This window comes from Amblyomma americanum, chromosome 7 (assembly GCF_052857255.1).
Source record: "Amblyomma americanum isolate KBUSLIRL-KWMA chromosome 7, ASM5285725v1, whole genome shotgun sequence".
NCBI classification, from domain to species: Eukaryota; Metazoa; Arthropoda; class Arachnida; order Ixodida; family Ixodidae; genus Amblyomma; species Amblyomma americanum.
Genome location: NC_135503.1, coordinates 80,959,255 through 80,982,650, shown reverse-complemented (window position 1 = coordinate 80,982,650; position 23,396 = coordinate 80,959,255). Strand labels below are relative to the sequence as shown.

General features: G+C 47.4%; 1 protein-coding gene across 1 annotated transcript in view; it reads left to right on the top strand.

The window, feature by feature from the left end:
- LOC144099355 (sodium-coupled monocarboxylate transporter 2-like) overlaps positions 1 to 23,396 on the top strand; it is an 88,361-nt gene that overhangs the window by 15,710 nt on the left and 49,255 nt on the right. The window contains exons 2-3 of the mRNA XM_077632584.1: positions 17,554 to 17,619; positions 18,569 to 18,620. Of these exons, the coding sequence (XP_077488710.1) occupies positions 17,554 to 17,619; positions 18,569 to 18,620 (118 nt within the window). The remainder of the gene's footprint in view (positions 1 to 17,553; positions 17,620 to 18,568; positions 18,621 to 23,396) is intronic.

Here is a 23,396-nt window from a genome sequence, read left to right as displayed (position 1 = left end):
TCCACTGTGCCTAATCTTGGTTATCTCACGGCAGGATACGAATATCTGGGAAAGCGAGGAGCAAGGTGCTTCTGCGCCAGCAAAAGCTGCGAATGCAAATATAGAGAGACGGATAAGAGTCCTGAAATCAAAATTTCTCTTCTTTCGCTTGTTGCAAAAGACGACACCCTCAGGAAACTTGTGGAGAAAGTTGATGGGATTGAAAAATCAATTCAGTTAGCTTCGTACCAACGTGACACTGTGGTGGAAAATCTTGAAAAAAAAGGCCACAAGTGCGCTTTTACCGCATAAGGCCGATTTAGGGCTGCTTGAAGGCGCAATAAATCACTGGGCCATCAACACAAAGAGCTTGTTGCGAAGTAAATTCAGTCTCAATTTCAATAGCTGCACTGCGAACGCCATTTCTCAAATAATGCACCACTGCCTACCACGACTGCCGAAGCGGTCGTCACATTTTAAACACAAGAGCTTGACAACACTCGCGTAACAACCCTGCGCTCTCGCTTGCGCCCCTGTCCCTCGGTGAGTAGGAAGACAGCCTTTACCTCAGTTCCACTTACGTGGTTAGTTGAAGCTGTGAATTTGTACTTTACAACGCGTTCTGATTGCGCGTATCTCTAATCAATTCAAGTTTTATTTGCCCACAACCTGAACGTTGATAGCAGCCAAATTTTACGAGTTAAGTCTATACTTCAGTGTAAAAAATAGAATAATACCCGTCAAATGAAATACAGGCGCCGCACAAGTTTTACAAAACGCACCAGCCGTTCGGAGGCAACTTCATCATGCAGGCTGAGCCAACGGTTGCAATTGTTCATTTCTGCCTCTTATTAGCCAACCACCCACACCTGGATTACCCAATTCAGAAACGAAAACGAGCTCAACCGCTCGTTTAAAAGTGATTCACTGCTCAGCCGCATGCTAGAGCTATTTGCCCGAAACTGTATTAGGCACATCACATGCTGCAACATTGCCAAAATAACCCCTATCCTGGTAAATAGTGCGCTGCGGCAATATGTCATTTTGTGTAAGAGCAATAATGGGAGCACCAGAATGGACCATGTTATTTGCAAAGAGCCGCGGCTGTAAGGGAAGAGCTGTGCTTGTCACGAGTACCTGCGGATAATGCACATCAACAGCTCAATGCTAGCGAAGAAATGCTCAAGAACAGAATAACAATTTCATCGCGCTACCCCATCGTTATTCCGTGGCAGGTCTACAGAAAACACTCCCAGCAGCCGCCAGAGGTGCTCCAGAGCACGCCCTGTGATAACGTAGAATGTGTACAATGCTGCAAGCTCTGAACTTAGCTGTGTTAGGACTCATGGTTTCGGCAAACTTTCTACTCGGTATGCACTTCTCTTGCCGAAAGAGAAGCGAGCACGGAGAGAGTTCCTCCGAAGAGGCTGAGATATGTCTCGGTCGTCGATCGCTGAAGGTCCTTCCTCTCGCTGCATCTTCCGTGGCGTCGATCTTCTCCTCGACGGGTCTTGTCGGCTTCCCGGCGCATTTATACGCGTACGGCTGGCACATAATGTGGGGAAACATCTTGTCTTTCTTGCTGCTCCCGTTGGCTACCAACTTCTTCATCCCGCTGCTGTACGGACTTGGAGTCACGTCCAGATTCCAGGTGACTGGCCGTCACATTTACGCCTGCGGAGGCTTTCTTTCCCCTCTTTTTCGCACCCGAATTCTAGACTAAACGCTCGCTGTGGACGACCACAGTGCTGGAGGGGAGATGACAGGAAATGAGAACAGGGCGAGCCAGGAAGATTGCCTACGACAGATTGTGTTTGTGGACATGTGTAATCAGCCTAGAAGTAGTCGGTTTAAAGTTTTGAAAATTTGAAAATTCTAAGTTACTCTTATATTCAAGGTAATTTTCCATTCTTGTGATATATATCAAATTCTCTCTTTTAAAGTGTTTCCATCCATCGCATTGAACAGTTAAGACTGCCATAGAAAACCAATGGGGAACGTTTCAAAGCGACAGCCTTACTGGCCTAGCGACGCCAATTTCACCGTGGGCTGTAGTTGGACCTTCATTTGACCGGGGCTTCGCCGCCGCCCCCGCCGTCTTTGGGCATGAGCTCACCGCAGCTGGGTAGCCGCCTGACGTGACTCGCCGCCCGCCTGGCTAAGAGGAACGCCGCGCTGGCCTGGTCATTGCAAGCGTGCGATCTTTTCCATGCATGAGAGCGAGGCCTAGTCGTCTTCTCTGAAAGCTGCGCAGGGACCAGGAGGCTTTGAGCCGTCGACGAAAAGCGGTGCCTGACCGCCCCTCGGATATCGCCCGGCGAGCTGCTTCACGGGAAAGGGTCTGCAACGTCAAACGCGAGAAGCTAATGTCAGATAATGAGGAACAGCGAGCTGGAGCGCCGGGGCATGCGATCACAAACGCCATGGGGGAGAACGCCCAGGAGCCTGCGTGCAGTGCACGCGCGCAGTACTGTCGGATCCAGGCAGAGTCTGACTATCCAGCCGAGAAAGCTCGCCGTGCACAAGCCATGCAGCAGAAGATTTAAACTCGAAAAGTTGAGAGAGGTGCCGAAACGCCTGAACAGCGAGAAGAGCGGCTTTCCAAGCTTCGATGTCAAGACGCCGAGAGGCGGCTGCGGCAAGAACCACTTCACCGACCATCGGGCAGTCTTCGTAGCAATAATTGAGAAAATAGTTATACCACAGTCCAAGGAATGTGTCTAACTCTCTGTCAACAATACTCTTGCAACTGTGATTAACCAACCTTAACCACAGCATGGTCAAAGCTTTGGCTTGTATATCCAGGTTTAGCCACAGTTAAGTCACCACCATTTTTGACGATAGCCAAAACGGTAATAGAAAAAATGCAACACAGCCGTAGGCTGATATGCGGATATATTGATTGTGACAGCGAAATATTACATTATATGAAAAGATTCCATTCATAAACGGTTTCCCGCTCACAAATGTTTTTGTCGACAACTGTTGGGTATAAACACTGGGATGCAGAACACGTGTAAGCTTCGAATATTGTAAGCAAAACCTACGCCAGAACGAACGGCTACAATCTATCTTAGCGGAGCATTTCTCGTAAGCTTGCAATTAACACACATTCACGCCACTTTATCTTCGTTACGTTATGTTGTTATGGGCTCTCCCTGAACAGCTTATTTACAAATTACTAATTTATGCCTCACTGAAAAAGCAAATTTTATTCTTTGCTTACCGCTGTTTTGTAAATTTTTGAAATCTGTGGGATTTATATAAATTTACACGGTAAACAGTGTTTCTTATTTGTTCCTGCTGTGCGTAAGTTCGCACGAACCGGATGTACCGAAAGTTCTGATTGGAGGTTACAGAGCTAAAAGTTGAATGAAACAAATTTGTAAAACGTACAATTCCTGGTACTGCTCAGAAACGGCGAAAAATTCACGCAACGAGTTTGAAGCCCCACGCACCCAAGGGTATGGCACACAGCCGAACCTGAGGGGCCTTTCTGAGACTGAGACGGTGGAAGGGAGACAAGGGTGAGCGCTCCTCCCTGTGTGTCTTCCTTCGTCCCAGTCTCAATTCGCACTGTTCCTACTCAAAGTATTACCAACTCGCTCAAGCTTCTGTTTTAGCGTTTCGAAAAAGAGTCTGTCGCAAAACACTGATATGAGCGGATAGGTTGTGATGATTACTAACAATTATGCGTTGCGTTTCTTTAAAGGAAATTTGCCTCGTCATCTCTAAATTGTGCCTATTTACACCGCCCACATTTCGTATGCTTATTATTTTCGTAAATAAAAAAGGAAGTATGCCTCATCCGCGGAGTAGCACATACCTTACCCGTTGATAATCCAACACCCACGCGTGGGTGTTGGTGCTCAAACACGGTGTCTGGACTCGGAATTCAGCGTCGTGTACTGAAACGCCGCAGATGAGTTTGCAAATGCCGCTGCTCCTAACGGCGCTCTTCGATCACGATCGCGCAGACGGGTCGGCTGCGCGGCCTTGGGCACCTGTTGGCAGCGTTAGCGCTTTGAAAGCGCGCGACGGGTTTATAAAAGAAGGGGGGGGGGGGGGGGGGGCAGGGGGGGTGATGGTGGCCTTCAGTCTCGTGTACTGATTTTACTCGCCACATCCCTGTCCTGCAGTGAAGACATCCCAACCAAAGCCAATCCGCATCCCTCGCGTGGCGTGCTTCGCTACTGAAGGTGCTGTACGTTACTTTTATTGAGCGACAATTCTGTCTAGAGTCTACAGGTAACAGGATTGAATATTTTATGATAAGCAGCGCCTAATTGCACAGCAGGATTGAAGATGAAGTGGAGCTTGGACCGAACATGATTCCAGTGCGCTTTGTCAATTTTGACCTCTTGGCCAGCGACTGGCTGCAAATCCATCGCCGCAGCTTTGCTGCTTGCGCTGGTTAACCACCATCTCATCGCGGAGTCGTCTCACCCGCAGTCGGCGACCCTCCCCGAGGTCAAGAGGACCCTGCAGCCCCGCAGCTGCAGCGAGCTAGGGCTACAATGGACCACTCCCGTCCTCCAGGCTCTACGTCTCCTACCAAACGTGCTGCCGAAATGACATGCCAGTCTGAAACATCCTTCTAAGGAAATGCTCAGAAGACAGACCGTCTTTCGTCTCAAACTTGCGTATCGCCGCTATACAAGGTGGTGGTTAAGCCGCACGAATGCTTCAATGTGTCAACTTTCTCACACCGCCTCTTTCAACCGACCTTCGACAAGTGCCTTGGAACACATAGATTGCAAGGCTTTGCACCTCACCGCCCCGCCGACATCGTGACCGTTTGAGTGCGCTTGTTACCCGACATCGACCGCCTCTGCGAGCTAAAAACTTTGCCTACCTCTGCTTCGACCATCTAGACTGTTCAAGCTGACCTGGAATCTGGTTCAGACCTTCAGCGCTGTGTCGTGTCGGGAAAAAACCCAGACGTCGCACCTGAGGAACTTGTCATTTCGTTGGATTGTTCTACACCTAAGGTGGTGGAAGTTCGCTACATGGGCAGAGAATGCACGTGTCTTGTCACACTGCAGGGACCGCTGAATGCTCCGACTCGCATTTCATTTTATGGCGGCATCTTGCAGCGCCGCCTCTACAAACCTGGAGTCGTTTACTGTTGTTGCTTTCGTCCAGGACATATGAAAGCGTCTTGCCCGTATCTCGCAAACACTAATAAGGGGACTTTTAATTCTCTATAAACCAGGAATCATTTACTGTTATCGTTGCTTTCAGCCAGGACATATGAAAGTGCATTGCCCTTAAATTGCATTCACCTCTAAGGGGGATTCGAGCAACATCGCTGTGGCCTTTGTCGCAAGGAAATTAACGATATTACTTCCAAAGACTGCCCAATGAAGCGCCATGCCATAGAGAAACAGCGTAAGCATTCCAAGGGTGCTTGCCCGAATCCACTGCCGGAGTCGTAAAATGGTGTAGTGCCTACACCGAACCGTTTTGCACTACTCGCGCTTAGCGAAGATAACTCCACAACGTGATGTTGATGAAGGTCTTACCGCCACCCAAACGTACAGTCAAGCACTGAAGCGAGGCAAAGCAAAGCTCAACCACCCCAAAATTCGGTTCTTTAATAGCAACCTTTAGGTGACATTGCCGAATTGAATAAAAGGCTTCCAATTCTGCAGGAGGAGGCGGAACATCTCTCCGGAAAACGTGCTTTACTTTCCCTGCCGTCCAGTCGCCGTACTACTCACCCATCTCCTGTGACGCAGTCAAATGCACACACATCGCTTGTCACTTGTGCAACACCGCAGCCAGATCGGTTGACTTCTGTAGAGCTGCTCCACTTTGTGGCGCGACAACAGCAACAACTGACAAAAGTGTTGATAACTAACCTGCCTTCGGTTCCCTAAATATGGATTCAACATTGAACACCCACCGATAAGTGTTACAATGGAACTACCGGGCTTTCCTGAACAAGGCAGGCGAGATCCGTCATCGACTGCGCTTAGGTAAACTTCCTACGTGTGCGCTTAGATAGCAAGAGACGAATGCTCTGCCCGCAATTTCTCGCTTTACTGCCTACTCCTGCCCAACTATACCAGCCAGCCGTTGCAGTACTGCCTTCAGAACGCCTGGAAAGGCCGCCGTATACGGAGCGACTTGGTACCCTCAGACTTAAGTTCCCCGGACGTCTTGGTGCAGCAATTGGCAAGAAATTGTGGCGGTCCAGGTTCACCTTTCCCGCTCTGACGTGATTCTTTTCTCGTGCTACATATATCCCTGAAGTGGCAGAGCTCTTCGCCTACAGCTAAGATGGATAGCTCACTTTCGCGACGCATACCCAGGACGCCCTATTTTTGTTGGCGGGGATCTTGAATGCCCCGCATCATTCTTGGGGTTACCCACGCTCTAGTGTGCGGGGAAATGTAGTGCTGGGCACTTTTAATGAGGCAGAGTTTGTGCTTCTCAATTCCCAGGCAATGCAACCCGCCAGTGGGATCATCCACAGTCTCATCCTTCCTCTGCTGACCTAACATGGTGGTGTGGTGCGCACCCTGTATCCTGGGAGCGAGATATAGTCTGTTGGGGCAGCGATCATCATCTCCTGCTTATCGGTTTGGATCCTGATTCCCAGCGTAGCCGTTAGCGCTGTTGCTATGTCACAGAGTGGGACTCGTTCAGGACGGCCCTCAACGACTGCCTGCTATCAGCTCCATCGGATCTCCCTAAAGCTTTGTGTGCAGCGCTTCAAAATGCTACTCATTCAAGTTGGGTGGAGGAAAGCCAACCGCCTCCGGATCTGCACTTTCTTCGACTCTGGACAGCCCACCGCCCAAGCAGCACGCCGATAATGGCCCTGAACTGGTCGAATACCGGGGAAAATTTGCTCCAATAAAGGGCTATAATGGCATCTGACTGGGGCGCTACCCGACCCAATGTTTGAGCCAGTGCACCCCACTGACTTTCCAATCAGAAGCCAGTAATGGCATACAAAGTTCTTGATTGGCTTGAATGGCATTCCTTGGCTATTCGATATTAGTCATCCAAGATTCCTCATTGGCGTATTTATCATAGGCAGCCGGCCCAACCCAGCGGCTATCCAATATTTCCCGCCCAAGCTTATCCGCTGTTTGTTTATCAGAGGCGTCCAGTGACACTCGCTGGCTACCCACTATTACCCACCCAAGCTAACGCACTTGTTTTCGCTGAAGACATCGAGCCACTCACTGGCTACTGAATGTTTCCCACCCGAGTACACCCACTCGTTGCTCACCGCATTGCATTCGGGTACACTGACTTGCAGTCCCATTATTAGTTTCCCGACACTGCTTACCTAGCATTCTGTGCTTCGCTTTGTCAAATTCATCTATGACGAATGTTTCATTTTGGCAACCATCGTCTATGCAATAAGTTTGTAAATGCCACATTCTATTGTTACATGCACTGAAAATGAGCAAACCGGCAATGAAGTTTAATGTTTGAACATTTATTAAAAACATAACAAAGAGCCGCAGGTCTAGGCGGCCAGTGGAGGCTGCGTGGAAGTGATTAATTAGCCCTGTAGGGTCTCATCAGGGCCCGACCGCCTCGTCAAAGACTCCGCTGCTGTAGCAGGACCCGGGTTCGAGGGCGCGGCTGAATGAGGGCAGGCCCAGGTGCAATCCCAGGCAGCTAGCACCTTAGCCATTAGCTTTTTGCGGCCGCCTACCCCAGTGAAGAGCTGCGTACGGCTGCCTGCCGATGTATGCCGGGACAACCTACACAGCTGTCTTCTCCTTTCCGGTGATGGCATCTGCACATACAAACAGCAAAAGAAAACGAAAACGTAACGACACGAGCGCTAACTATCAACTGTTTATTTCTTGCTGTCGCTACGTATAAATACATGAGCCACAACTCGAAACGAAAAAAAGAAAGATTGATGAGTCAGCCTTTCGCTGGTTTCCATCGTTCTAGATAGGAGAGCTCTTTAGCTGACAATGCCACTGATGCCACGCTCACACACTTGTTACCTGCACGCAAAATACTACGAGCCTCAATAATCTCTCGAACAATCTTATCATTGTGGCGGGTTATGATTTGGCTCTTCTTAAAAAGTGGCATGCACGAATTTGGAAGGTCCCGTTTCTCAGCCTCGGCCTTGCAGTGACGACAGTGTTGGCTTAGGTGGCCCGATTTGCTTTCATTAACATTGTAGTCATGTTCTTTTAGCCTGCTATTCACACATCTCCCTGTTTGCCCAATATACTCATGGCCACAAGACAACGGTACGCGATAGACAACACCCTCCTCACAAGTGACAAATCGTTTCTGATGGTTTATTACACATCTTTTTTTCTCCTGGATACCGCACGGATTGGTCTTTTTGCAAAGCATAGACAGTTTTACGGGTGCTGAAAATACAACATCAACGCCTGCTCGTTTTCCTAGTTTCTTTAGGTTGTGGGATGTATGATGAATGTAAGGGATGACAGCTACTTTCTTGCGATCCTGCTGTTCATTGGTACCTGCCTGCTCGTTGAACAATCGTGCTTTTTTCATTTTTTGCAGCAGGCCTTCAGCCACAGAAACAATTAGTGGCCCAGGATACCCAGAATCAGACCTGTTTTGTAAGAAAGCTTCAGAAGCTATAGAATGCAATTTCGTTAAGAAGGACCAAAAATGTTTAAAGAAAGCTAAGGCGGAAGCAAAGAAGTTATGCAAACGGTTAGGTTTACAGAGCCTTGTCAAGCAAATTCAGGACAGCCATAAACCTTCCTTAGACATGTTCTTTTCTGCTAAAACGCACAAAGAACAGTGCCCACTTCGCGTAATAATCTCGGAAAAAGGGGCATGGCAGGAATGTGTAGCTAGATTCCTGCAAAAGAACTTAGCGCTACTCGGAATTGATGACCCCTACCTTGTAAAATATTCTAAACAGGTTGTCGACTATTTGTGCCAGAATAAAAACAAAAATGTATTGGCTTTTTCAATAGACATCAAAGATCTGTTTTACTCCTTGCCACAAGACGAATTGCTGTTGTGTGTTGAACAGGCTATTGACTCGCTTGGAGCTGTTTCCTTTCAGAACAGTTCTGGAGTGAGTGTGAGTGGGTTTTTAGAATTGCTGGATGTATACCTGCGCTCAACAATGGCTACCTGGGACAAAGGTGTTTACCTGCAAAAGTGTGGAATTTGTATTGGTTCATGTATTGCGCCTGTTATCAGCGACCTCCTTCTTGCAAAGCATGATAGGATCCTAGGGAAAAGCTTAAGTAGCTCCAAAGTTGTTAAAATTTTTAGATTTGTGGATGATTTTTTGATCATCATTGACAACTCTAAGGTAGATTTTTATACTGACGCTGCAAACGTGCTCGACTCCTTTAAAAAACAATTAAACCCATTAATTCTGACGCATGAGCTTTCTGACAAGAACTCTATCAAGTTCTTAGATCTTAGACTTAACTTTCACACTAACCACATCTGTTGGGGTTATGAACCTCGTGCAAAAAAAGGCCTACTGCCAGCGGTATCGGCGCATTCGAAACTGGTAAAGAGAGGCATTATCAAGTATTGCCTGACAAATGCGCTCAAAAGCTCATGTGAGCACATGATGCAAGAATGCTTAGCATCACAGATTAGACGACTGTCTGATTCTGGGTATCCTGGGCCACTAATTGTTTCTGTGGCTGAAGGCCTGCTGCAAAAAATGAAAAAAAGCACGATTGTTCAACGAGCAGGCAGGTACCAATGAACAGCAGGATCGCAAGAAAGTAGCTGTCATCCCTTACATTCATCATACATCCCACAACCTAAAGAAACTAGGAAAACGAGCAGGCGTTGGTGTTGTATTTTCAGCACCCGTAAAACTGTCTATGCTTTGCAAAAAGACCAATCCGTGCGGTATCCAGGAGAAAAAAAGATGTGTAATAGACCATCAGAAACGATTTGTCACTTGTGAGGAGGGTGTTGTCTATCGCGTACCGTTGTCTTGTGGCCATGAGTATATTGGGCAAACAGGAAGATGTGTGAATAGCAGGCTAAAAGAACATGACTACAATGTTAATGAAAGCAAATCGGGCCACCTAAGCCAACACTGTCGTCACTGCAAGGCCGAGGCTGAGAAACGGGACCTTCCAAATTCGTGCATGCCACTTTTTAAGAAGAGCCAAATCATAACCCGCCACAATGATAAGATTGTTCGAGAGATTATTGAGGCTCGTAGTATTTTGCGTGCACGTAACAAGTGTGTGAGTGTGGCATCAGTGGCATTGTCACCTAAAGAGCTCTCCTATCTAGAACGATGGAAACCAGCGAAAGGCTGACTCATCAATCTTTCTTTTTTTCGTTTCGAGTTGTGGCTCATGTATTTATACGTAGCGACAGCAAGAAATAAACAGTTGATAGTTAGCGCTCGTGTCGTTACGTGTCTCTCCCTTGTGCCCTGTTTTGTTACGCACTGCTCTATTTTCATGGATCACCAACTCGCCCAACAAGCAACACTTCAAAAGAAAACATTATTTGGAAAAATACATTTTGGACAATAGTAGCTAGGATAGCTAGTGCAAGCAGTAAGGATTAGAAATAAAACTATCACCTGTAGCCCCTCTGCAGAGCCTTGTCAAAATAAAGGCTTTCTTGCTTAACTTTGAACTAGTCGGGAAGGCCCATAAAAGCCTTCCCTACACTAGCCGCAACCTCTGGAAGCTTGAGGACCCCTAGCTGGAGGAGCTGCCGGCGCTGAAAACAAGAAGCAAATAATTGTGAATGACAATTTGAATCACAAAAATAGAATAGAACTGCTCCTCTAGTTGGTGATGTATGTTAAGTCTTACAGTACAAAAAGGAAAAGGAACAAACTTGAAGAAGCAGGGCGATCCTCCTCATTTGTTCCGATAACATATCTGCGTGTCTCAAGCGTGTTTCAACGTGCAGCCGCTTTCTACCACCACCTAACTCGTGCTCCGTCGACAGGCTAGCCAACCGCTCGTGGAGTTAACACGCAAATATGAACACAACCTTGGCTCTTGGACACCACAGCGGCAGGCCGCTTTTGGCGAGAACAAGAACGCATTAACTTCCCGGCCCGTATTAAGAGCTCCAATTCTCAGTAAGCAGTTCGCGCTTCGCACAGATGCTTCCGAGGTCAGCGTACGCGCCGTTCTCCTGAAGGAGCATGGTGGAATCCTCGACCCGGTATCATATGCGAGTCGACCGTTGTTACCTCGGGAATCTCGCTATACAGCGATTGAACGCGAGTGTTTGGCGATAGTCTGGGCTGTTGAGAAATTCTACTTCTTGTACGGGACGTTCTTCATCATTCGGACAGACCACCAACCCTTGCTATATTTAACAAAGGCAAAGCACTTGAACAGCAGGGTACTTCTTTTGAGCGTAACATTACAAGAGTATACCTTTCGTGTAGTGTTCATCAAGGGCTCCGAAAACGTAGGCGCCGATTGCATGAGTCGTTTGTAAATTGCCGGAGGGTAATGCCCAATGTTCACTGCTGCTATCGGGTGTTTGCACTGGTTACCTGTGCAAATGTAGTCTACAAATGTGTGTAAGTTGTTTGCTTTCCTTTTTTTCGGTTATGCGTTGTTCAGTGTGTGAACTTTCACCTTTATGATGAAGACGGGTTTAAAGCTTTTGCCTGATGTTTTGTACGGTTTTTATTTTGCCTTTTGTCAGATGTGTAATGATTGACCCCATGTTCCCTCTGTGCGCGTTTCCATGTGCCCCCATGTGTCGCTGTGTAAAGTGCCTTCGGTGACTTCGGCGGCGTCTAAGTTGTCCGTTTATCACGTGAACATTAGTGTTCGTGCATCAACGGCGTTTGTCTGCTTCCCACGTGAACATTCGTGTTGTGTGCACCGACTGCAATTTCGAAAACACTTTTCCGAAAGGGGGCTATGTGAGGTGCACAAAAGAACCTCGGAGGATTTGTCAACGCGGTGCGTCGACAGCGGTGCGTCGGACAATGGAGCGCTGCGTGTGCAGCCCAGCATTGCGCGTGTGCGCGTGTGAAGGGTGTGTGCGAGGCGACGGCAACAAAGAGCGTTGCGAGCACGAGGAGCGGAAAGCTGACGTGTCAGAAAACCGAGATGTAATGGAAGATAGCGTAGCGGAGATCGTGTCATACAAGCATGGAGGTGGCAGCCGTCGGACGTTCGGTCCGTGCTGCCACGACCTCCCTTGGACCACCGACGCAAAGCTACTGCGTTCCTTACATGGGTGGAGGTGGCAGACGATGGAGTGAGGGTCCGTGCTGCCGAAAGGCACTCTTGGATAGCCTGCTTTAAGCCTCCGGCGTTTCGTGACGCCGTCGACGAGGCCTGGCTACGGTTTTCTGCCGCTGCCAGGTTCTTCGGGCTGTTCACTAAAGCCCACCGGCGTCTTCCTGCAGTTTTCTCCGCTCCTAATACCACCTGGCTCTCTTTCGCCGCTTCCGTCGACGCATCGCCAGCGACACGTCGCAGTTCATCAATCAGCGTTCCGTCCGGCATACAAGGCATCCCCGCTTCACCTGGGACGCTCAGTACTGGTTGAACACTTTCCTTTTTTCTATAGTGTTCTATGCGTGTTGAGTGTGTGTTTTCTTGTTTTCGTGTCCGTTTCTTATTCGTTCTTTTCCTTTAAATTATAAGTACGGCTTCGTTTTGTTTTTCTTGATCTCTTTGTTCTTTTGTCCTCTTGCTCGTATCTGCACGCAATAGCATTTCCCTGCAGAAAGTCGGGGACGCGTTATCAATTCGCGACAAAGTGTCATACCCGCTTCCTCTACGGAAATTATGCGCCGGAGACGCCGTACTACTTAAAAAGCAACTTCTCCGCCGCTCCACGCGTGCTTTAATTCCACCGGGTGGCTCCAAACTTCCCGGCGGTTTAACACGCCGTGAGGAGGTGGCGTTGAGGAGAATCCGGGTGGAGGCCCCGCTGACGCCTGCGATCAGGGCCTCCTGGACATCCCAGACCCCGCTTCTGAACTGCCGCTTCCTCCCCGCTCCTGCTACAGAGGCGACGATACCTCACTTTCTGCTGATTAGCACTGGACTTCAGAAGCCACACAAACGACACCTCGGCATTCAGGGTTACCACCCCAGCCAGCCACCTGACACTCGAATCTGGACCCATGGGCCCCAATACCGGGCCTTGTTGGCATTCACAGCCGACACATGCACCTATAACCCTCTTATGCCGAAGGCCATATTTGCGCAATAATAAAATTGGCAGTGGCTTAGCTCGGCTATGCCAAAATATACGTAGCGGAAGTTAAGGCATAGCTTGGTTAGCCTAGGTTAATCTTGATTGCAAGTCACGTGGTTTGCTGGTGGCATTGTTTGTCACGCGGTTCGTCACGTGACCAGCCACGTGGTTGGTCACGTGGTGCGGTGTGACCACGGTGGGACTGCGAACACCGTGAAACTGCGAGTTCGTGGCCACTGTAGCTTTCGCTACAAAAAACAAACTACACAGCACCGTGCGCAGCAACTTCGATGCGAAGCAGGTTAAACTTCTCAATGCCTTCAGTGCTGTGTAAGTAGGCACGTCGCTAAAAGAAAGGCGTAACTCTCTTTGGCGCAATGCACTGTCGCTTCTGGCTTGCAGATAAGCTTCTCTATAGCCATTTTTTTATATTAAACTCTCTCGCGATCTCCTTTGAATTCGATGTATCCGGGTTTGACTACACTGTATGGCCTAGCCGGCAACAGCCGCTCAATGAGGCGACCTGTACATAATGAATAAAATAGGAATACACAGTGACAAGTGTTACTCTACACTCGCAGGCTCCCGCGCCGCACCATACCCAGCTTCTCGAACTGCTCTTGCAGCCGGCCTGCCGAACAATCTGCATCGCTCACACCCTTACAATCCACTCACAATCCTGTAGAGTTAAGTTTTTTATAAGTGTCCTAACTTAGAGCAGATGTGGCAAACCGTAACCTTCTCTGAATGAGATCTGCGGTCAGTGCAGGGTAAGGTATTTTACGCACTGCCGTTCTCACTGACACGTCTTCCACGCTCTAGCAGCGACCTTTTCAAGTATTCAGTCTGCTGTGTACGATATGCAACTGGGAATTGTTTCTTTTTCCTTGCAGCAAGACTGCTCGTTATCAAGCCGGGTCTTGGTCCAACGCGAATTCAAAGCAAAAATGATCTTCTGCAAATAAAACGCGTCTGCTCTTTACGCTCGCATTTATCTTTGCATTTGATATCGCCAATGAGAATTTGACACCAGAGCGTACCCGACGTGACTGACATGCTGCCGCTCGTTATGATTGACTTCGTAGTCAAGTTCTCCAAGCCGGGGAAGTTTCTTGTACGAGCCACAGTACCGGCGCTAAAGCTTTCACTAGGGCCGTGGAGGCGAACTCGTGTCCACAGTCATAAGCGGTCACCTGGTTTCTAGTCTTCTTTTGGTCGTTGCAGATTACAGCGCCGACCGTAGGTGCATTCCTGGTCTGCAATAAGCAGCCTGGCGAGCTGTCGTGCTTCTGTGCGCTGCAGGTAGGCGGCGACGTTGAGGCTCTCTTCATCGATGACGTCCAGCAACATGGGGTCAAGGGCCTCTCTGCCATAGACGAGCTGCAGTGAGGTGGACCGGGTTGTCTCTTGGACGGCGGTGTTGTATGCGAAAGCCAAGTAGGGTAGGATGGCGTCTCAGGCCTTGTGTTAAACGTCGATGTACATAAAAATCACATCACTGGTGATTTCTATGGTCATTGGTCTGCGGATGGTATGCAGTTGTACGCCGCTGGGTTGTGTGGCTGAAGTGCAGAATGGTTTGGTTAAGCTCAGCCGTAAAGGATATTTCCCCAAACGTGATGACAACTTCCGTGGCGCCGTGGCACAAAAGGATTTACTCGTTGAAAAACTTGCGATTTTGCTGCAACACCATTCGGCAAGACTTAAGCTTCGGCGTAGTGGGTAAGTAATCAGTCACTACGACTACGCACTTGTCTCCCGATGTTCACGTTGTGAAAGGGCCAAGGAAATCCCTCCTAATCTGTTGCAAAACGGCCTTCTCGGTGGCGGTATTGAATTCCATTGTATGGCTGTTCCGTTTGGCGGAGTCTTTCGTCGCTTACAGGTATGGCAAGGATTCCGCTAATGGGCGACACCTGCGAATAACTATCGCCAGTAATATTTGTTTTGAATTTGGCGGAGAGTGCATTTTAACCCTAGTCATCCAGCTATCGGCACGTCGTGAGAACCGTGCAGAATTTATTCTCGAAGGCTTGTAGGCACAGAAAAAAGGTATGCAGTCTTGTTAGTAGTGAATTTTTTAACGAGGACTTCGGTTTGTAAGAAAGGGGACAGTCGGCACTAGAACACTCCGATAGGTAAAGTAATCGTGCGCTCGAACTACTAGACAAGGTGTTGTAGTTCAGGGTCCGAGAGCAGCTCCCGTGCGAGGTAACTACTGCTTAATGGTACGAGAAGGGTGTCATCGTTGTCGTATTTCGGTGGTGCATGCTTGGACGGGAGATAATGACACCTAGTCCGCGTCGCAAAGTTTGCGGATAGACATGTAGGCCACGGTGATGTTTAACTCTTGCAGTCACAACCACCAATGAACTAGGCGTCATTTCGGTTCCATGAAGTCGGCATGCGAGCTGCACGCATGGTGATCGCTTACAACATTGAAAAGACTGCCGTGCAAGTACGGACGGAGTTTTGACATAGCCATATTATGGCAACACCCTTTATCATTGAACAGTTGGCCTCTGTCTTAGATATAGCGTGGATGGCATACGCTATCCATTTGTGGCAGTCTTTTTCTTAGGCACGAGAAGGGCGCGTAGGTTCATACAGCTTGCGTCTGCATAAATCTCGCTTTCGGCAAATTCGTCGAAGTGTTGGAGCTCAGTTCGGCGGCGACTGTAAGCAACGCTGAACTTCCTAGAAAGCTTCACGTTGCGGAGCTTCACGCTTGAATGGCATGTTGGTTCGAGAGTTGAGTCGCGGCTTGGTCGGTTGTTCGAGTTGCGGCTGAGGTGTGTCAGCTTGGCACTGTCGAGAGGCGTTGTCGTGGCTGCGCTTCGTTTCAGACTGTGGCATCGTTGTCGGTGGAAGATTTTCATGGTTTCGCCGAAAGCAACCTGTCCTTCAGACTATGCTTTCTTCAGTTTCCCCTACGGGGCGTTGACGACCTTCCACGAACTGGTGACGTGAAGCTCGTGGCTCGAGTCCTAGGTCAAGCTTCATCATATGACCACTGATGGCAGCCACTCCTTACTCTAGATAACCCTTTGGTCAGATCTGCCTGGGGAACGATCCCTTGAGCCAGCACATAAACACGCTGCTTTTTAGCAAATCTATGCCGATAATAGCTGCAATACGGCACACTAAACACATTTTCATTTGCGACGTATCACGACGACGGCAATATTCGCTAGAGAGAAACTACCTCACATAGAGATATCCTTGTCGTGAACATTTTGGTCACGGCTGTACGGCATCTCTTCGAATCACCCCAGCTTGCAATCCGACAACACCTTGACAACGCGTTCACTCAGCCACAACTTTTTGGTAGCAACACTCGATGACAACGGCGACGCAGTGCACCGCAGGCCTTATGAGGAATGTTGCAGTTGCCGACCATCCGTCATATAGCCGTTGCTATTAAAGCAACGAGAAGACTAATGAAAAGCGTTACACTTAAGCTGAGGACAACGCAGCCAGCTACGGAAAGGAAAATCACAGATGTAACGTTAGGAGACAGGAAGAGCGCAGAGTAGGCAAGGAAACAACCGCGGGTAACGACATTATAGTCCAAATCAAAAGGAAGGACTTGGACAGGACATGCAATGCGAAAGTAACATTAGCGATGGTCGTTAACACAAACGGACTGGATTACAAGAGAGAGCAAGCGTAGCAGGGGGCGGCAGATAGTTAGGTGGCTGGTTGAGATCAAGAAATTTGTGGGATAGGGCAGCCGCAGCTGCCACAGGACAGAGTTAGTTGGAGAGATATAGGAGAGGCTTTTTCCCTGCAGTGGATGTAGTCGCACTGGTGAAGATGATTAAAGAGTGCTCTAAACAGTACAGCCCATGCTAGAAGTTGCTGGATATATCTACAAATATGAACATAAAAAATTACGGAGTACCAGCCGTGTCTCCCAGACAATTTAAACACAAAGCTCATCCCTCCCCAACAGTGGATTGTCTCGAATCTCCTAAGATCGACTGCTGCTCTGCTGAGCGAAATGGTCGCTGAAGGTGGCATTGTGCCAAACTTATAGAGTAAATAAGATAAAAGTGAACTCAAAAATCGCGCTGATGCTTCAAAATAGTTTTTTGTTTGCTTAAGGTAGGAAAGTAGAGGCTTCCTTCTATCGTCGAAAGCAAACTGCAATGACAAACTCAGGCGCCTCCAAACTTTGAAACAAACCTCAGGAAAGCAAGATTCGCGCGGCAACAGTTATGCGAAGTGTGTTATGTGGTAGCACTTGATCGTTGTATTTCAAGCTTTCAACCAAGAAAACAGCAACAATGTTGTTCTTCAGGTTGCGTATTGCAGGTTTACTTCCGCACACTTTCGTTTACTTCCGCACACAGTGGTTTCAGACGGCCGTTTATTTTGCTCTCAGATATATTGATTTGTTTTATTTCCTTGCAGTACATCCGCATGAGGTTTAACACCACCATTTCGCTGACTGCGTGTGCGATCTACATTTTCCTCACGGTAACTAATCAAGAATCACATTTTCAACTTTTTCTTTTTTTCTTTTTGGTAGGCGAAAACGTGCACTCAGTGGCCCATCAACATATTCCTAAGATGGTCATTATACTTTGAGCAGTCTGTTTACTACTGCCCCCATCCTGTTCATCAAGCACTGAAGGCTCCCTCAAGTTCAGACTAACCTCCAGCTCACTTCCTTGTCTCCCTAAAAAGCTACATATGATTCTTAACAGCAGCACTTCCAAATCAAGTTGTGTCATTTTTAAAATCTGCATGACAGTCGCAAGATCACTTGTACAGAGCGCATCAGTGCGCGAAATCAAGCTGCGGCACTGTTTAAAGTAATATTAACACAACATTCTCTGCTAAATTCAAATACATTTTATTCGAAGTTCGTTTTGTTTAAGCTGATTTTTTCCTCCAGTTTGTTTGGAAAAAAGAAAGTACATTGATTCCGGCTAGCGAAATGTATATATCAGCACGAAACTTGCGAGAGGCGGGTAACGAGGTGAAAAAGCAAATGCATTTTTGTTCCCAGTGCCCTTCCGGACTGAAAATATCTTTAGCGCTTTATAGTGAATAAATTATCAATATAATAAAAAGCGAAATTAGACGGAAATCTTACGTGCACGGAATAGTTTTCTGCCGTAGAAAATTCTGGACATTCTTTTTTTATTTCGAAGATATAACTTTACATCCCGTAGCATCAAATGCAAGAGTTTCAGGGACCCTTAACATATCATATGTATTGCTCCTAAAGAGAAACAGTAATACTCAATCATTCAGTGAATACACAAGCAGTTATTAGGTGGGCCTCGCATTATTGTCCTCTAATAAACGAAGCGGATGTCTTAAGCTGGCAGCTGGCTGTGCACCACTTTATTTTGTATTCATTTTACCACTGGTGACATGTGCCGAAAATAATTGCATCCTAAACACTCTTTCGTTGCAGCAAAGCATCGGTGCCATCTCCATCTTTGCAGCATCGCTGACACTAGTTACAGGTATGGCTAACCGCTCCTTGCATTTCGCCATGAGGTCAAGTCTTTCAGTCAAGCATTCGTTAAACGTGTCTCTTTTCAAGGGCTTCACAGTTGTGTATGTACTGGATCAAATGGCAATAGGATCGCAGGTTCATGTTTACACTTAGACGATGGCAGATATGCTAAGCGGTACTATTTACTCGCCCCTTTTGTAAATAGGTTGTTTAGGATTCTTTAATAGTCGTGGAAATGCAGACATGAACACAACCATACTACTACGGGCAGTTCAGTCAGCCATAATCATTCGGTTTTATTTCCTCCTATAAAAGGTCGGTAGGCTTTTGATTTCATTCTTGCCGCAGCGGTGACATAGTGGTTTGAGCGCCAGGCTCGCATGCGGGAGTTGCTGTGTTCGGTCACCAGTGCCGCCGAATACCTACCTGGGATATAAGGGTACATACTTTCCCCTTTTGCCTCTTGGTGCTTAATTTTTTAGTTTCTGCATTGTAATAATGGCGTTTGAAAGAAACGTCCACATTGAAATTAGAGCCGTAAATCAGGGTAAAAAATAGCTCTGGGTGGTAACGAAATCGGTCGCCGATAATGTGCTATGACTGTTGCCCAAGTTTATTGAACGTTGCTTTATTTCTGTGATTGTTAGAATTGTTACCATAATTTATTAAGTATAGCCGGACAAATTGCAGCGACACTGAAGTTATCGCGTTTTATGTTCAGGAGTCCGTCAGAGGTGTAGTTCTGCCTCGTGTTCAGTTATATCCATCCCGAAGCAGAAACGCCAAGCTTCGGCCCTTTCCGAGCGCTGGGAAAGTGTGCGCGCAGCGGGAAACATGGAAACGCCGAAGGACCACATGAAAGTGCATCTGTATTGGATCTGTTTCAAAATATTGTCATGCTTAATTCACATGATCTTACAAGAAATATGGGGCACAATATTCATTCCGTTCAAAGATGTCAAGTGATGTTCATGAAGGCGTTTAGCTGGCAGATAAACCATCACAACTATCGCCGAACGACCAAAACCGCCATAAATTAGTGCGGCTATTCCAGCAAGGACAACCGCATGGGCGATTGATTTGTATCTTGGAAAGAAAGAAAGAAAGAAAGAAAGAAAGAAAGAAAGAAAGAAAGAAAGAAAGAAAGAAAGAAAGAAAGAAAGAAAGAAAGAAGAAAAAGAAAGAAATAACATAGATAGAAACCAAAAAGGGAAGGATGAAGAAAGGAAGGAAGGATGAAGGGAAAAGGAAAGAAGGAAACACAGAAAGAAAGCAAGAAGAGACGGAAAGAAATCTAGAAGGGCAGGAATAAGGAAAGAAAGGAAGGAAAGGTAGAAAGGAAAAGAAGGAAGAAAGAAGGGAATAAAGAAAGAAGGAAAGGAAACAAGAAGGAAAGAAGGAAAGAAAGCAATGCGGGAAGGAAGAAGTTAAAAAGCATGAAGGAAGGACAGAAAGAAAGCAAGGGAAAAGGAAATAAAGAAAGAAGGAAAGGAAGGAAGAACGGAAGGAAGGAAGGGGAAGAGAAGGAAAAACAGAAAGAAAGCAAGAAGGGAAAAAGGGAAAAAGGAAGGACAGAAAGTAAGAAGGAAAGACAGAAGGGAAGAAAAGAAGATGAGAAAATATGGAAGGAAAAACTGAAAGCAAGAAAGGCAGAAAGAAGGAAAGCAATAATGGAAGAAAGGAAAGAAAGAAAATGGTAAAAGAAGGGAGACAGAAGGAAAGGGAAGAAATAAAAAGGAAAGAAAGAAAGAACAAGGCAAGAAGGAAAGACAGAAAGCACCAAAGAAAGGAAGAAAGAGCTAAAGAAACTACAGACAGACAGACAGACAGACAGACAGACAGACAGACAGACAGACAGACAGACAGACAGACAGACAGACAGACAGACAGACAGACAGACAGACAGACAGACAGACAGACAGGCAGGCGGACGGACGGACGGACGGACGGACGGACGGACGGACGGACGGACGGACGGACGGACGGATGGATGGACGGACGGACGGACGGACGGACGGACGGACGGACGGACGGACGGATGGATGGATGGATGGATGGATGGATGGATGGATGGATGGATGGATGGATGGATGGATGGATGGATGGATGGATGGATGGATGGATGGATGGATGGATGGATGGATGGATGGATGTTCGCGAAAAGAAGACGCCATTACAATTTCTCGAATGGGTTTGTTTCGAAAACAAACCTGCTCAAGCGCATTCGAGAATGGCTGTTGTTAGTCTACTACACCGTGGCCGGCTGCGAAAAGACGGGGCCATGCAAGGTCGTGTTCGAGTCGGAAAACGGAGTCGGCGCGCGGACATCTGCGGTTTCGAGGGGGTCGCACGTAAAAACTGTATTGACGACACAACGCATGACGCACCAGAGACGGGAAGTGAAGATGGGGACGTGTGATTAGGGCAGTGCGCGTGGTTCCGAAGGTGTGTTCGCCTTCCTTGCATTTTATTGCGCTAGCCCTTTTAGTGGCCATCCCCCGCACTTAGCCGTTGTGTGTTTTTCTGTTATTCTGTTTGTCTGTCTGTCTGAAGCCGGTTTTGTGGCAGGCTATTCACCTGCGCACCGCAGCAGCTCAATTAATCGTTAGAGGCTGCAGCCAAACCTAAGCGGCCCAAGTCCCACCGATGGCAGCACCTGCCAAATAATGGCAGTGACGCATCATTGACCACTGCACACTTGCACCTGGAATGATAGGACGACTCCCAGGGATCTATGAATGTAGAGAATGACCGATTCCTCAATACGGACATTACCCATCATCGATATCCGAACAACTGACCTCCGTCAACACTGGATCTCAACACCTGAACCGAAGTGAAGACCGAACTCCTAGTGCACCTAATTCGCAATCTGGCATAACCACGTAAATAGAACATCATTTTTTCGTTGGCGTTTTTGTTTACTTGTGTCTCTGTGTGGTAACTGCAAACGGCAATGCGCAACGCCTTCGTGGAATTCAAGCGCTGCTCGCGAGTCAACAACCCCATGAGCACCGGCTTGCTATTGCCTCCTTCAGTTAGCTAAAATTCTTCTCATTGGCTGTGACAAGCAAAGTTCCCCAGAATTCTCGGCAAAGATATTTAAGGGTGACTTTTGAAAAGAGGGAATCTGAGGGAACATCGATTCTTGAGAAGAGACGTGGAAGGACTCGTGGAACTCCGGGAAAGACTTAGGCGAGAGTTTGACGGGCGAGCTAGGCCTAATAAAGTGAGCATAGTGTCCCGAAGAAGTTGTCGTCTGCTCTGCAACGCGTCGACAGGTGATCGAAGCATCAGGAAACACAAAAATCAACACGATCGATCTTCAGTCACCGGAATCGATCAGTCCACCATCACGAAGGAAAAAGAAAACTGGCAGAAAAAAGAAAACAAATGCCAGTGCTTCATGAAGAATTGGTAATCAGCAAAATGACGGTGCTTGAATACAGAATCAGAAGCAAAGATTATTAGACAAGATAGTATGGGCTCATTCTCATATTCGTGAAGCACAACGAAAACAAGCGGTGAAAGACGCCGACATACAACCTTTACTCGCAACTCATGTTTATGTCAGAAAACTACATGATAACTGGCCAGACTCCGAGCAGAACCTTTGACATTTTATAGGACATGAAGACCCAGTTGTTGCGAGAATGCGACAAATAGTTTAACGAAAAGTTCTTGGACGATTCCTTCTGGGTTGCTCTTAATGTGAGTGAACGTTTGCGGTGATGCTCTAAATTTCTAACTTCACCAACCATATTTATCTCCTTTGCGAGTTTGGAGTCAAAGTTCAGTAAAAAAATTGGCGGTGGTTTAGCTCTGGTTCAACCTGGAGTGACGCGATAGCTACAGCTGGCCGAGTGAAACTTGGTCACGTGACCAATCACGTGACGGACCACGTGATCAGCCACGGCGCAGCGCCGCCGGCAGCTGCTCCGCACCACGTGACCAAACATGTGACAGCGTGGCGGCGCCGCCACACTGAAGGCTCGAAATTTGATGCCACCGTAATGCAGCTATCACTACAATAAAGTGAGCTGATGTGGAAAAAGACAAAAACATTATGAGCAAACATTGGAGGGAGGCCTCCAGAGGGCCCCATTTGCCGTAGCCGTATGCGTGGCCTTGGCGATCATGTATCGCTGATGTGGAGCGCCAGCCGCAATGCGCTAATTAAAGATTTGTTACCAGCTGAGTGATTTTTCGTAGGCTTCTTTGTGATGCTTTGCACAGGTGATATTTGCCCAAAACATCGCTTTTCGCATGTACACAGATACATAGCGTCTTAAGGCAAAAGCTTCTGTAACCGCCAGCAGCGTAATTTCGCAAGATATACACGCCAAGCTCAACGGCTAACAAAACACAGCTGCTCTGCGCGCTATGTCACTCCAATCAATTTTGTAATAATAGGTTCCAGTGGAGAGCAGACGTGGTGGAATTTTTTTTCCTGCATGTCACTTGACGCAGTTATTAATCACGTTCACTCATGATCATGATAACCTGGAAATTTGTAGTCAGTGTACCAAATTGCTGTTTGAGCTAAACAACTCTTAAATCCAGAGATCTACAATACATAAAGATGGATACTTGCATTTTAGAAATGTGAAGAAATGTAGCGATAAGAAAAATCAAGCAAAAGAACTGCGGATTTTAACGTAGTTAAACCGGGCAGACGAGCGAAAGCACATTTTAAGCGTGGTTTGCTCATGGATATGCTTTGTTGGGTCGTCGGCGCCTCTGGCGATGATATTATTTCGATAGTAGTGAAGGGTGGTATATT